Source organism: Limanda limanda, chromosome 4 (genome assembly GCF_963576545.1).
Source record: "Limanda limanda chromosome 4, fLimLim1.1, whole genome shotgun sequence".
In the NCBI taxonomy this organism is placed as follows: Eukaryota; Metazoa; Chordata; class Actinopteri; order Pleuronectiformes; family Pleuronectidae; genus Limanda; species Limanda limanda.
In genome coordinates this window covers 13,280,976-13,296,065 of record NC_083639.1, presented here as the reverse complement: position 1 = coordinate 13,296,065, position 15,090 = coordinate 13,280,976, and the positions used below count along the sequence as shown (strand labels likewise).

The 15,090-nt window shown below is 41.5% G+C and overlaps 1 protein-coding gene across 1 annotated transcript in view; it reads left to right on the top strand.

Moving 5' to 3' along the window:
- Nucleotides 1-4,588: 4,588 nt before the first annotated feature.
- Nucleotides 4,589-15,090, top strand: part of LOC132999769 (histone deacetylase 7-like) — a 38,524-nt gene continuing 28,022 nt past the window's right edge. The window contains exon 1 of the mRNA XM_061069534.1: nt 4,589-4,815. Within this exon, the coding sequence (XP_060925517.1) occupies nt 4,797-4,815 (19 nt within the window). The 5' untranslated portion in view covers nt 4,589-4,796. The remainder of the gene's footprint in view (nt 4,816-15,090) is intronic.

Sequence of the window (15,090 nt, the reverse complement as noted above, 5' to 3'; positions counted from 1 at the left end):
GTTAACAGCCTCCGTGCGCTCGGTGTTTTCCACATGATGCAAATCCCATTGTATTCCTCAAGGACTCCTAACCTGCTTCTTATCAGCTTCTTTTTCTCTCCTTTTCCTCTCAGCGCTCCAGAAAGGAACAGTTTAGCTGTTTGTAACAACTCCACCGCAGCCTCTTGGTGCCCGACTCCCATCGATTACAGTCAATTGTGAGGAATTTGCATTCGCGGGGCTTGAAAAGTGGACTCATCCAATCCAGACTGTTCCTTTTATGTATATCGAAACCCACACGCTGTCATATAGTGGCGGGGTGGAAGTTCTGGGAAATCGCTTGAGGTCGGATCAGAAATGTTGACACTGAGGCAAAACCAATTCTTTAAATTCATGAAATATTTTTTTTTCCGTTGCGTCAAAACATTCTTCTGATGTAGTTTCACAAGAGCATCCGTCAATGAGTTGCTTTTTATGCATCGATTCTGTGTTTTCACATCACGGTCTCCTTTCCCTCGTTGAGTTTGTTTGAGGAGAAACCGACAGTCCCTCTCACTTGCCATGAGGACAAAGGGTCGCGACCCCCCAAACATGAGTTTCCTTTGGTCAGTGTGTTTTCCCAAAGGATGGGGTTACATCTGAGGCAGAGAGCTAATCCATAGCTGCTAGCTCGGTAGTGGAGTGAGCCAGACCACACAGCAGAGGAGGTCAGGAGGGTTGTCGACCCTTTTAGCTGCAATGCTCCTCCACAGAAGGAGACAATCACAAAGCCCACACTCGCTGAAATAAGCAGAGATGAGTTCAACAACTATCTGAGCTAATGTGTGTTGGGGTACAGCTGCAGCTCTGAGTGTCTGAGACCTGTCGTGTGTGTACGTGGCATTGTTGTGTCTGCTAAGGGGAACATCATATGAAAGATCTGTTGACTGGTAGAATGATTCAAACTGATCAAATTGATTATTAGACATTTCGGGATTCATACATGAAGATATCGCAACATCTTAAAAATGAATTTAAAACACATTCACTGAGTTCACTGAGGGTTCAAAAGAATCACAATAATGGGACGTTGAAATCCTCAGTTTAAATATTCTGGAAAAAAAAGATTTGAGATCTGACAAATGTTCTCAGATCTATCAAATAGTGATATTCTAAGAGAATATACTATATACTATAACTACTACAACGGAAGCAAATTTACTTGCACTCAGAAGAGCACATGCCTACGGATCAGGAATCCTCTTAACTTTTTTATCAAGCGGCTCCAAATTGTACACAATGTTAAGAGAGATAAACAAATAAATAAACTTGTATCCACCCCAAAATTCAATGTGATCCTTATTGACCTATGTACCATCCCATCTGTTTCGGTAGTTTTTTAGCGAGAGGCAAAAACATAACCTTCTTTGCAGAGGTAACTAAACTATGTTGTGGATAAAGCTCGTCATCCTGATAGAGATCCATCTCCATAGCATCAAAATGATCCCCACAGCATAACAGAGCCACCGGATCTCCTTACTCTCTCTAACTGGTTTTTGCCCCACTGACCTCTGAAATGTAGAGAAATCTTTATGATGAGGGGTGTGTGCACTGGCCCCCTCCTCTAATATCACTCTGCGTGTGATATCAACAGACTGTTCTTGCTGACACAGTGTCATCGTGTCCTGCATCCTCTGTCACCTGAGAACCTCACATATCGTACTAATACTCGAGAATCAGAGTCATCAGTGTCTGAACTGGTTTACTGAAGTCTTCCCCATAAATCTAAATGCAGCCAGTTGATCGTCGTTGTGTCTGCAGCTCCTGCCATCTGTGCGCAAACAACAAAACTTCCTTTAGAGTCACAAATGCTATGTCAAAAATCCCCACTAAGCACTATACATTCCACTATAGAGTGAGTTTGGCATTAGTGATGTCCGATCTTTAGTGTATTTATTTTACCCTACATAGATCACTCATTGTTTCCAACGGTGCATCTAGAAAAGTAGTGTGCAACCGATGGTCACTGACCCGAGCACTATATACCATCATGCATTGCGCTTGCGGCGGATATACACGAGTAGAGAGGGCAGCAGGAACAAGTTATTGTCTACATGTAAACATGATCAATCGTTTCTTTTTACCAAAAAGTATTGACACTAAGTGTAAAATAAACATTTTACACAATAACATAATTACCAAAGTGTCTGAAAGTGCTCACTAAATGGTCCTCTATATATAAGTCACTACATAGTGAATTAGTGAGTGAAACAACCATCGTCATACAAAATCTAAATCAACAGTGTTTGCTCAGCTTTTGCATACCTGCCCTGGAACATGATTGGATGTTAAGTGCTTAATCGTACCATGCAGTGCATCTCTGTGGAAGCATCAGCATTCAATTTGTATCTCCAGCCTAATTTTCAGGTTTTATTATCAGCCTTTTGAGTAGAGCTGATATTATGAGTCATTTGACAGAAACTTTATCTGCAACTATTTTGAGTTTTCAGCTGCTTATATATGAATATTTGCTGCTTCCCTTTGTCATACACTCACCAAGTTACATCAGGCCAATACCGGGAAGATTAGCTTCATGTTGATGTGACTGCATCCCATCATCCCTGCAGATTTGTCCGCTTTACATTCGTGGTGCGAATCACCTTTTCTAATCCGTCCTGACCTTTACGGGTGTTGTAGAATGGGATTCTGGTTGGACACATGGATTCATGCTGTTGCCACACAAGATGTTTCAGACCAGGCTACTTGTTTCCAGTCATCAGCCGTCTCGTGCTGGTGAGTCTGTGCCGACTGCAGGGAAGCCCGACATGTTCTTCTGCTTCTCAGGGTTGGACATGTTGTTCATTTTGAGATGCTCCTCTGCTTTTCTGCCCACCACAGATGTAGAGTGTGGTTATCTGAGTTATCATAGTCTGTCAGCTGCAACCAGTCTGGTCTCTTACCTCTCTCACCAGCAAAGCTTTTCTGCAGAGGTGTCGCTCACTGGATGTTTTTGCTTTGTTTTGTTTTTACATACCATTGGGCATGAAAATCTCAAATACTCAATGTCTGCAACCAACAATAATGCCACAGTCAAAGTCGCTGACATTTTCCCACCATTATGATGTTTGATATCAACATCAACTGCTACATCATTGGTTGATTGGATAACTACATGGATAAGCGAGTAAGTGTTTAATAAGTGCATGTTATAGTTCAATGAGCATTTAGTCATTCGTAAAAAGAGCACAAAAATCCTGATAAGTTTGGCTTTAATTCAGATATGAATTTTTTAAATACATGCTCTCCATTTTCATCCTAAGTATTTCTTTGCATGACTATTTAAAACAGTTTCCGCCTGTTTGTGCTCTTTGATGTTGTTGTTTTATATGAATGAATCTCCAGACAGATCCGATTGCTGCCAAATCTGTGAGAAAACCACACGTAGCAAATCGTCTTTTCCGCTCACGTTTCCGGGGAAATTTCCATTTACCAGAAATACATTACCTGCAGATACGTTCATGTGTGTGCAGTCAACTGCTGCTTCTGCTTCACAATGGTTTCTCAACTGTATATGCAAACCAGGAATGAATAATGATCACATTGTAATAAAGCACTATACTATAATTGTTAATGGAATACAGCACTTGTTCTTTTCCTGAATCACTAATATGCTGGCTTTTTTCTTTCTTGGTAATATCACTCAGGCTGAAATGTAATTGCAGTGTTGAAATATGTCGCCTCGTGTAAGTAATCACAGTGAATACTCCGTTTGTGTGTTTAAGAGCTTGACAGGGTCATGAAGGGAAAAGAGAGAAAACAGCTCAGTGCTTCTTACTTTAGTTATCTGTCTTTGATAAGCACCGTCTGTAGAGTGCTGCCTTTGCATAACTGATGAAAACATTTAGATGCAGCGCATGTCATATCCTACTCTATGTTTGCATGTAAAGAAAAACTTATTTCTATGAAAAACTAATAAATAAACCAACACATTTACATCCAAATTAACCGAAGTAGGTTGAATAACAACATTTAGAGGAAAACAATCATTTAATATGCATTATTTAGTTGTTACATGATTAGTCTCCTATTTTAAAGTTGATTGTTTGTGATCTTCGTCCTACGTGCACATGCCTGGCAACAAAACAGGGGTAAATTATGCTCTTGTGGCAAATAAAAGAAAAACATTGGGACACTATTCATACATTTAGTCTCCAATGTTACTCTTGGTCCAGAATTAAAGGGACTAAGTGTAGTACCACTGTAATGTGTCTTTTAACACTCTATGCAACTTTCTTATTTAGATCCCATGTGCATCCTAAAGCAACACTTCCTGCTATTGTCTGTCAGACACAAGCAGCTACACAATCTGTCCCTCTCTCTCTCTCTCTCCAACACACACATGCACGCAGACACACATCCCTCCTCCCCTATACCACCCCCGGAGGTTCTGGTGCAGGGGCAGCACTGACAAAAAGTTACAGTGGGGTGATAGGGCAGAGCAACCGTTTCTTCTCTGAAAAAGAGATTGAGATATATACTGAGTAAGTAAGACAACAGAGAGAGAGAGAGAGGGAGGGAGGAAGAGAGGGAGACAGAGAGAGAGAGAGAGAGTAATGCTCACATGAGAGGAAGTGCAAGACAGAGAAGTCAGAGCGAGAGCCCGTTGTGTCAACAGTTGAGTGTGAGTCTCTGTGTGTCAGAGCGCAGCAGCCGGGGCTCCAGCACTGCAGCACCACTCCCCTGTCAGAGCAGGATCTATCCGTCTTCTCCCGGAGTCTCCCAGCCCGTCCGCCTGCTGCCACTGGGACTGACTGGACCGCTGTGGGACCGCTCACTGGATGTCAGCACCCAAAACTGGTAAGAGACTCAGCTTCACAGATTCAGGATCTAACTTTGAAAAGCAGCTGCACGAAAACGTCTGTGTTCTTCCGTGACTGTATGTTATGTGTGGTAGTATGTCAATCTTTATGGTTGTGAAAGCCTGAAGAGAGGATTCTCGCTGCAGATGTTGACACAGTTATGTCCTGACTAGAGTTTCTTGGTGCAGTTGTTAGTTTGGTTTATCTGAATCTTCTTTTACTACCGGCAGATGGTCAGCTTGGGTCGGCTTCAGCTGTGAGAAGCTTGGGTTCATTCTGGTTTCAGCTACACATTATCAGGGCAATTATGTTTAAATCTTGTAGATGCATACATGTGCAAGACTGTTCGGAAGGGGAACCGGTCAGCAACAGGTAGAAAAACAACTTTCTTTCAGGGTTGTATTTGTGGAGCTTTTGAAGCGTTTGTTTCTCAGGACAGGGAAGGGGAGAAAATTGGAAACAGACCCATGCAGTCACCCTGGAGAGCTGGTCTGTCCATGAAAAGTATTAGAGTGCAAAGAAAGAGGAGGCACACAACAACAGTCCTTCAATGCAGCGCTGGGGGAGCCCAGAGATGAGAGAGAGAAAGAGGGCGATCTGCAAAAGGCTGGAAAGAGGTTTATTTGCGAATGCTGTCACAACAGCCTGTCCCAGTATCTACCGAACTCAACCTCTATTTTCAGTCTTAAAAACGTAGACATGCTTGAGTTGTCTGATCTTGCTTGTGCATGCATAAATCGTTTGCCCACAGACACTTCGGTAAGTCTTCACATCACCACTGCCACATCCGTAAAACCAAATTATTCTAAAGTAAAGAAAAGTTAGTCCACTGTATAACAGGTTTAGCTTCTCACCCCATCCTTCCTTGCTTTTGTGCACCATACATAAATCATGCTGCATAAGATAAAAATCCTGGCCTCAGCTTGTTCTTGCTCTTTTGCCCAAAACAGTAAACTTTCACTCTATTTTTACTCTCTCGTGCTGCTCTGTTTTTAGAGACTTTTTGTCTACGTGGTTTTTGGGCAATAAATCAGATTTAAACTGCTCTGTGTCCTCTGAGAATAATGAGTTTAAGGGAGTTCATCTCTGATCAAAACAAACTGGAGCTTAGAAAAGACAAACTCTCCCTGAACAGATGTTTCAATGTCAAAATAAACAATAAACTAAATAAGATCTTTATAAATTCGAGAAATTCAGTTTTGCTAAATAAATGCCAGATTACTTAAAGATAAAATAAATGTTTCCCTTCCATCCATGGAAATGATTTGAGCTTAAGCATTTAAAATGAGATAAGTAGCTAAATGCAACTTTTTATTCACAAAAGTTTGAGCAGTTGTCTTTGGTAGATGGACGGAAATAGACATTTGGATAATTGATTAATTGCAACACATTTATTGAGAAATAATGCAACCTTTTTAAGCAAAAATAAACTCCAATGATGAAATGTAACTGCTTTTATGACAGTGAACTAACTTTATTTGAATTGTTTGACTAAAACAAGACATTTAAGGACATCAGCGGTGATAAGTAAGAACTTGTTATGGTTGCTTTAAAGACCGAAACTAAATAATTGAGAAAAAGGCTGTTGGATCAATGGATTATCAAAATAACTGTTGGTTATGAGAGAAGCAATATTTAGTTTATTAGAGTAATACAAAGAAATGTCCATGTTTAAAGCGGGAAATCCGAGCAGCCAAACTGAGTAAATACCTTGATAAACGTGAGCATCTGTCAATGTGATAAATCATCAGACCCCGGGTTTGTTTGGTTTTTTAGAGGTTAAGAGGCCGCAGTCAGCTGGAAGTGGCCCTCAGGGGACACAACTCTCCCTCTCCCGGGGTCACTGACTCAGGCTACATCTCCAGTGGGAGTCGGCACGGGTGTCTAAATCAAGCCGAGCTGGTGTCGACCAACGGAGCAAAGGGAAAACAAAGTTGTGTGTTTCAGTTTCCAATGTGTAACACTTGTTTTTCATTCAGTACTAAAGCCTCCTCTAAAAGGTTTTAGAGAAGAAGTCATTATTTGTTTTTGGAAAACCTCCATCAGTAATGGCTTGTTGAGATAGTTTTTGTCCTTCCAATCAAAACGCAGATGCATCTTTGTTTTCAATTACTAAAACCACTTTTGGATTTGCGCTGGTTCGTGACAAATTCCAAGTTGCCGAGGGACAGTATAGTAACTTGGCCGCAAAGTTGGCCAAAAAGTATGGTGATCCAAAACAGATCACCTCTCTCATTCAGGCTGAAGAGAGCGCTTCATCACAGCAGATGCTGCCAACAGAGGTCACATCAGCTTGAGGGCTTGATACTGATGAGCTGATATAGGCCTAGAGCAAGCTCACTACCATCTCTTATACCTGAACAGGCTGCTGTTTGCTGTTTCAGATTACAAACAATAGACTGAGTCATTCATTTGAGCGTCAGCCCCTTGTGGGAAATTATTTTCACTGCAAGAATCGCATCTACTACAGACCTAGTCTATTTCAATGTTACTTCCACAGGGAAGTCGGATTTTTTAAGGAAATACTGTCTGAGGAATTTTGTTGTGGTGGAAGCTGGAGTTCCAGAAACCACTATAAGGAAATGTAATTCAGTTTCATGAGAGTCTAATCACACTGTGCAGTATTGTGTTGAGGAGCTCTCAGAAATGTGTAGTTTTTTTCCCACCATGTTCAGCTGTTGGATGTTCAGCCTTATCAAAGTCCTTACTTCTTAAAACAACAGGCATCATAAGACAGGGGCTTCTGAGAAGCCGCCCCCTCACAGCTTTGTTCAGTTTGACATGTACATATCACACGTCACAAACCTTATCAAAGTGGTTACACACTGTTCTGAACTGCACGCTTTGACGTTTTCCCACAAGTGTGCACACGGGAGTTCGAAGGCGTCGTAAAGCAACAATTTCCAGCATCTCAGTCAGTTTCCAGAGAAACCAGGCGAGCGCTACAGACGGCCTATCACTCCGCTATGTGGGTTGACTTTGCTTTGCTGCTGGGAGTGGAAAGAGGTTTTAAAGTCTACCCACTGGTGCAGGCACGTCTCCATCGACGTCTCAAAGTTTCAAAGTTACCGCACAGCTGCTAGCTACAGCTACACGCTGTTAATGACACGCAAGGGCCCTTATTACAAAGAGTTTGAGAGAGGGAAGAAACTTTGTGCTGTGCAACTACTTTTTTATGCATGAAATTGAACTATTTTGTTGAATGTACACATCAAATTTATGTAATTGAACGTATCTTTGCTGAAAGCTAAAAGGCTGCATTAACTCTTTTTAGCTACGCTGTAAACAAAAAATCAACATATTAACTTTTTGATGTAGTTTTTCTGTTGTGATATTCGGTAGATTCCTCATGGCTGTTTCACAAAAGCTTCCTGTTGTCATGGTGAAAACGAGATTGATGAGAATAAACAAAAGTAATAAAGTTTTGAGCTGTAAAACCAAAACAATGATGCTAATACAGTCTGAAACAAGCTGGGTGATTATTCTCTATGGATTTATCACTAAACAATAATGATTATATACTATGTCCTAATTGAATACATTTCTATAAGATAATATTGATGATTGCCGATCTGAACTGAACTTGTGTATTGTAAAGCCCTCTCAGACATATTTGCAATTTTACACTATATACAAAAGACTCTGAACTAGTTACAAGCAGCTAAACTGTCCTAGTAATAGTGATGACCATTAAAAAAAGAGTGAAACAGGTATAAAGAGTTGGCTGCATGTTTGTGTGTGTAACTGTGTACGTATCTGAGTGCACTGTCTCTGCATGCATGTGTGTTTTGAGGGCGTCTGTGGCTCAGGAGGCCGAGCGGGTCGTCCACTAACCAGAGGGTTGGTGGTTCGACGGCTGTGTCGCCAGTGTGTAATAGAGAAAGCTCTGCACATTGATGCACTGTAAGAATGTGTGGGTGAATGGGAAAACGTAAAGTTTAAATGGTCATCAAGACCAGTAAAATGCCTATAAATGCATACTGTTATCCATATTCGGGAGGATGACCCCCTGTGACAGTTGTGTCTTGTTTGTGGACCACCAGCCTCCCCCCTCACCAGATGATTGGTCTGAATCACAACACACACACACACATTCCCCGACAATAATACTGTGTCATTTGTGTCAGTGACTCTGCTAACATCACTCATATCCTCCACATTAAACTGCCAATACCAGAGAGAGCAATTACACCCGCAGCACATGCTCAGCGTTAGTGCAGCTCAGTTATTAATGCCCCAGCCCTGTCCACTTTCTCACTCTCCACTATCTTTCTTTACCTCCCTCCTTTAATTTTATTCTTCTTGGCAATCTGCCCTGCAACTGCTGCTCCCTCCATCAACTTATTGCCTGACTGCATTCCTCTCATTCCTACTGGCTTCCTGTGACTGGAAGAGGAGTGAACCCTACTGGGCACAAAACTCCACCTTGGAGTCCTATACCCATCGATGCCACACGTGTCTTTTCAATTCTCCGCTTTAAAATCAATCTTAGATATAAAATCAGATCCCTGTGAGTGTCTGGTGAGGACTTGTCTCATCATGTCACTCATGCTTTCCTTGCACTGTGAAGTGGATATATAAGTGAAGGGTCTTGGGACTGTCACGTCTATGGATAATCCAGTCAGGGCTGAACCATCACACGAGCTCTGCCCCTGTGACGACAGCGACAGTGCACGAGTGGTCTGAGGGGGAAAGATATGAAGGGAGAGCTCTGTTGATATCTGATGATGTGTTAACAGAAAAATTGGCACCAACGTCATCGGCCCTGTTAGTAAACACTTACAATGAACGCCAGTGTTTTTGTCCAACATACTGTTTAAAGTTCTATGACAAATGAGTTCCCCGACATAATTATATGACGTGATAATTACGTGCTGAAGCCCACACCAGATCCGTATACATGATGTTTGAAATAGAAACTGTGTGTATGTCGGCCACTTTCAGGGAAAATGTAACTCAGGGAGCAACCATTACCGGGCCCTCCCTGTTTCTGCATCTGTAAATAGCGTAAGGTCTGGTTCAAGCGTGTGCTGTTCAAAATGGAAGGCCTGTTGTGAAATTCAATTTGCTTGTACATATCTCAAATGATTCAGGCCACAGTCAGCCCCGTGACTGGGGGAAGGACTGTTCGGCTCTGCCAAGATCACCGGGGATAGAACACGGGGTTGTTCAAATGACATTGAGTTATTGTTGGTAGCAGATTTTTCGCATCATAAGTTTTAGGTCCATAATTTTAACTGAACAGCAGCGACAGCAAATCTATTGACTCATAGGAGCAGGACTGGTCACAGTCACATGAGATAAAAGTCTGGCTCAGCTCAAAAAAACGTTTGTAGCTGTTTACTGATTTATCCTCATGATGTGGACTTTATTTTTGGCAAAGGTTAGATTTGTCCTCAAGCAGGATGAGACATCTGTTAAAAACAGAGAGTTCAGACTGGGTGAGATTGTGCTCGAACAGCCAGCACAGTGCAGATAAACTTACTGTTGGTGTATATCTGCTTTCGCAAATTTGCATTTGTGTCTGCATATCTTTCCCCCTCATCCGACTATACCTTGAATAACATTTTAAACCAACAATTTAGTAGCACTTACTTATAGCACTTTGTAGTTTTTTTTTTTTAAGAAATTGTACTTTCTGGATTCTTGTTGTTCTGGGTTTGTACCCTCATGGTAGAATGAACTTATTGTAAGTCATTTTGATAAAAGTGTCAGCTAAATTAAATGTAATGTAATGTAATCCCCAACAGAAGGGAAAATTTGTCTTTTCTTTTACAAGTTGATCAGATCCAAAAATTAATGGGGGGGGGAAGCACTGTTCATCCAGTATCAGGCTTGGCTAAGGCACTGGAGTTTCAAGACATCAAACTGAATGTGTAAATATCTTTGAATTAAAAACATGCAGCACAGTTTTGAGTGTGTGGATGATGACTTGTTTCATTCAGGTCCCTAAAGTAAAACAAAATGCATGTTAGGTTGGCAGCATGTGACGAGTTTTAATAAAATATAGCACATGCACTCGCGCACACAGGTTTGTGCGGCTATCCTTATTAGAACTTTGCTTTGACTTCTATTCCTCGTGGACAACCAAACTAACAAATTAACCCTAATCACAACCATGATCAATTCCTACCTTACCCTAACCATAACAATTAACATCTTACCACCTTAACCAAGAGCTCAGAAATTATGTTTAGCCTCATCCCCATGAGGTCTACACACACACCGTACACTAACCCTCTTGTATTTCTGCCTATGTGAGGACACTCATTGGCATTATTCATTCTCTAGGCCCTTACCCTAACTTTAAGCATCCCCTATACCACCTTAATATAATTCCAATACATTAAAAGCAAATCTTAACACTAAAACAGCCCTTTGACTGGACAAATGGCCTCAATCTGTGTGGTCTAAACTATCACAAATATTTAAAAGTACACACACACACACACAGGTTTGTACATCTATCTTAGTGAGGACAGGACATGGGCATACTGCACTCCCTAGCCCCCCCACCTAACCTTATCCCTAACCCTTACACTAACCCTTTAACCCTATCAAAATTAAATGCCTGAGCTAGGCCAGTGCAAAGCAATCACAACCACGCACACCAAACCCTAACCCAACCCTATCAAAACTCAATGCCCAACCCTAACCCTAAAGTCTTAACTCTCAAATAGCCCATTAAAAGTGGGTCAGATAGTGAGAATGTCTTCTTCAGAGTAAATTTAATTGACTTACACCATCTTGCATGACATGATTTATGTTATGGGGACCAAAAACAATAACCCATAGGTATGACAAGTTAATAACATAATGACATGTTAGGTCCCCATAACACGAATGATAGCACACAAACACACACACACAAAGACACACACACACACACACACACACACACACACACACACACACACACACACACACACACACACACACACACACACACACACACTCTCTCTACCGAGCAGGGTTCAGCAGATGGAGCCCTCACACCAGCAGCTCACACAACACGCGGAGGAGAGTGACACTCGCGGCAGGTTTTGTCTGTAGTTTCACACCCACACACGCACACACACACACACACACACACACACACACACACACACACACACACACACACTCTCACACACACTCTCACACACACCCACATGGAGGAGGAGAGGCTTTTTCTTACATAATTAACTCGCATAGTGTTCCAGCGCGCTAGACTCCATGTTTACATAGAGCTCCGTGTGACAGCGGCGTGTGCTGACGACAGGAGCCACACCGAGGAGACAAGTGGACAAGTGGACACCTCCACGATGCGGAGGACACACCGGAGACTTCTACCGGCCCTCTCCTCACCCTGACCCCGTGTCTCTGCCTGTAAACCCCCCCTGTCTGTCCCGCTGCTGCCGCTTCAACCTGGACATGCGTCGCTTTTGAACTTCACCTCCTCCAGGTAGGCGATGTTTATCTGCTCCCCGGCACCGAGAAGGGAAGTAGCGAGCTAACACTTCAGCTGCTGTCAATAACTTTATTTAAAAAAAAAACCCTGTCCTGTAACATGTGTGTGCACTATGTCTTATCGTGGTGAGGAAGTCGCCTTTATTTGTTTTTTATTCAGTCATCACATATTGAACCGAAAGTGGAAACAAAGTCTTAACAGTCTTATTATACATTACCTGAAAATGCGAAGGACTTTTTACGCATGTCCATATTGGTATCAATTTAAACCGCTCAGTAAACAACACAAATCCTTCAAATAAAGCTAACTTCCATAAAAAACATTCAAATTAAAGCTAACCTACATTAAAATCATTCAAAAAAAGCTAACCTCCATTCAAATTGTTGAAATCATAGACTGTATTGTTGAAATTAAGCTCACCTCCTTAAAATCATTCAAATAGAGCTAACATCCAGAAAAAGAGAAACAAATCAGTCACACTTGTAACCCTCCAACATTTTTGGAATTTCCTAAATAAGTCTTTTAAACCAGAAGGACAGATTCCTTAAGTTCATATTGGCCTTTGTGTTCCTCAATTTCACCTGAACAATAGAGACACATCTCCTTTTAATCCATGTGTTGGCTTCTTGCACTGTAAACTTACACATACCTCTCAGATCATCATTCTGTATAGAATAAACATGTACAAAGTCTGGGAATGATTTAGATTCTCCATGTTGTCCATCCTCTGGCTTGTGTCAGAGCTCAGCAGGCGTATGAGACCACCTGGCTGACCACTTGTTCAGCTGCAGTCTGATGTCTCCTCCTCCCATTGACAGAAATAGCAGCACCGACAAACAATTTTTGCATATTCATTTTCAAAGTCTGAGTGAATGAACAAGTCCTGAAGTGCAGCAACATGAGTTAGCGCACACACCTCATTTACTCTTCTGAAGTAATTGACTGTGTGACTGTAGGCGCACTGGTAATTATCCTAATCTGACAGCACACAGGTCTATTTAAAGGTTATTTATGGAGCAAATAATTGTGTAATTATATTATTAAGGCTCCATTGTGAGCGCGAGTGTAGAACTTCCTACTGGATGTGTTTCGTGCCCATAACGTCATTGAAAAGTTTGACTCACTCACTCCCAGGCAACAAATGCTTGCTTGTTTGATGGGCCTTGGGGTGGGCAGCTGTATTATGACAGAAGTTGTAAAAATTGTTCGATCCCGCCCAGTTCCCTAGAAAATGAAAACATGCACACATATGTACACAAACTCACGCTGCAGCCATGCGTGGAATAATGTTCTCATGTGTCCAGGTTCCCTCTCTGATCTGGATTAGGTCATAGCCTTGGTTCTGTTGTGAGGGTTCGGTTACAGTCGTTTCATGTGGGCCATGCCAGAGGAATCAACACCACCTACTGACGCTTCTCTCTCTCTCTCTCTCTCTCTCTCTCTCTCTCTCTCTCTCTCTCTCTCTCTCTCTCTCTCTCTCTCTCTCTCTCTCTCTCTCTCTCTCTCTCTCTCTCTCCCTCTCTCTCAGTCGCTCCTGCACTTTTTCCTCTTGTCATCTCAGATAGCTTTGAATGTCGACCTGTATGCATGCATGACTGTCTGTCCAGGCTGCATCCAGGCAGACATGTGTGTGTGTGTGTGTGTGTGTGTGCGTGTGTTTACAAAAGTCCATTACTGAATGGAAACGTAGATCATAATATCGAACCCCTCATGCTGCACCATCAGTAGTGTCGTCTTACACAAACTGTTGATTACAAAGGCCCATTTTGCTCTGTGAGTTGTGACGGCCCGTGGGTTTGGCTTTGTCACACTTATCAACTCTGAACAGGCCTCATACATGCCTGGAGATTCAAAGTGAAAGTTGACCACCATCATCTTAGAGGAAAAAAGCTAATGTTTCTCACTTTAACCAGAGATGTTGAGGGTCTGGTTTGTGTCTCTCTGAAGTTTTTCTACATTCTTGTGCACAACACATATTTTATGTCAGCTACAGTCAGCTGTTTTGTGTTACAGCCGACATCAGCCGGGAGTAACACTCTGGCCTTATTAGATGTCAAGTAAATTTTGTTTTGCTGGAGTTGTGATGTGGTTGCTTTTAGCCTGTGTTGTTCTGAGTTACTCTTGAGAAAGTGAATGAAGCAGGACTTTACTTTACATACTTTAATTGTTTGGCATCTAATATAAATCCACATTTATTTAAAATGTAAAAAATGATCTTTGGGACTTGTCTCAACAAGCTCTCTATTTAGTTTTATACATCCTACAGAGAAGCAAGTGGAGAAGTGTCACAGTGTTTTTTGTGTTTTTTTGTGAGACGTCTTGAAGTGTGGGCTTCAGAAAAGTATTGAATGTACTTTTAAAATGTCTTAAATAGTGAAAAATGACTGTTAAAATCTTCAGATATCTTCACATTTCTTGATTCACCAACAACAGATGGCAGAATCCAAAAATGGTCAAATATTGTCACATAAATCAAAAAATAAAAGCAAAGGAAATGACCAGTGTTGTTCCTTAAAAAACACTGAAGCGCTAAACAATTAATAGATACTTAAAATAGTTTCTCAATTAGTTTCTGTATTTGACCAGTATTTTTACCAAGATTTCAACCCTAGTTGAGAAAACATGATGGACAATCTGTTGCAGTTGCTTTTTTAGTGGCCCCTTTAATGGGCCTTTACATTTATAGAAGATGTAACAGAGCCAAAGTCATAGTGATTAGACCATTATCATGTATCCATTTTGGGTGGAAAGGTACTTTTGAAAGTTGATATCAACCTTTTCCCAAGGCAGATAACCTTTAAAAGTGCCCGGTGTTTTGCCAGT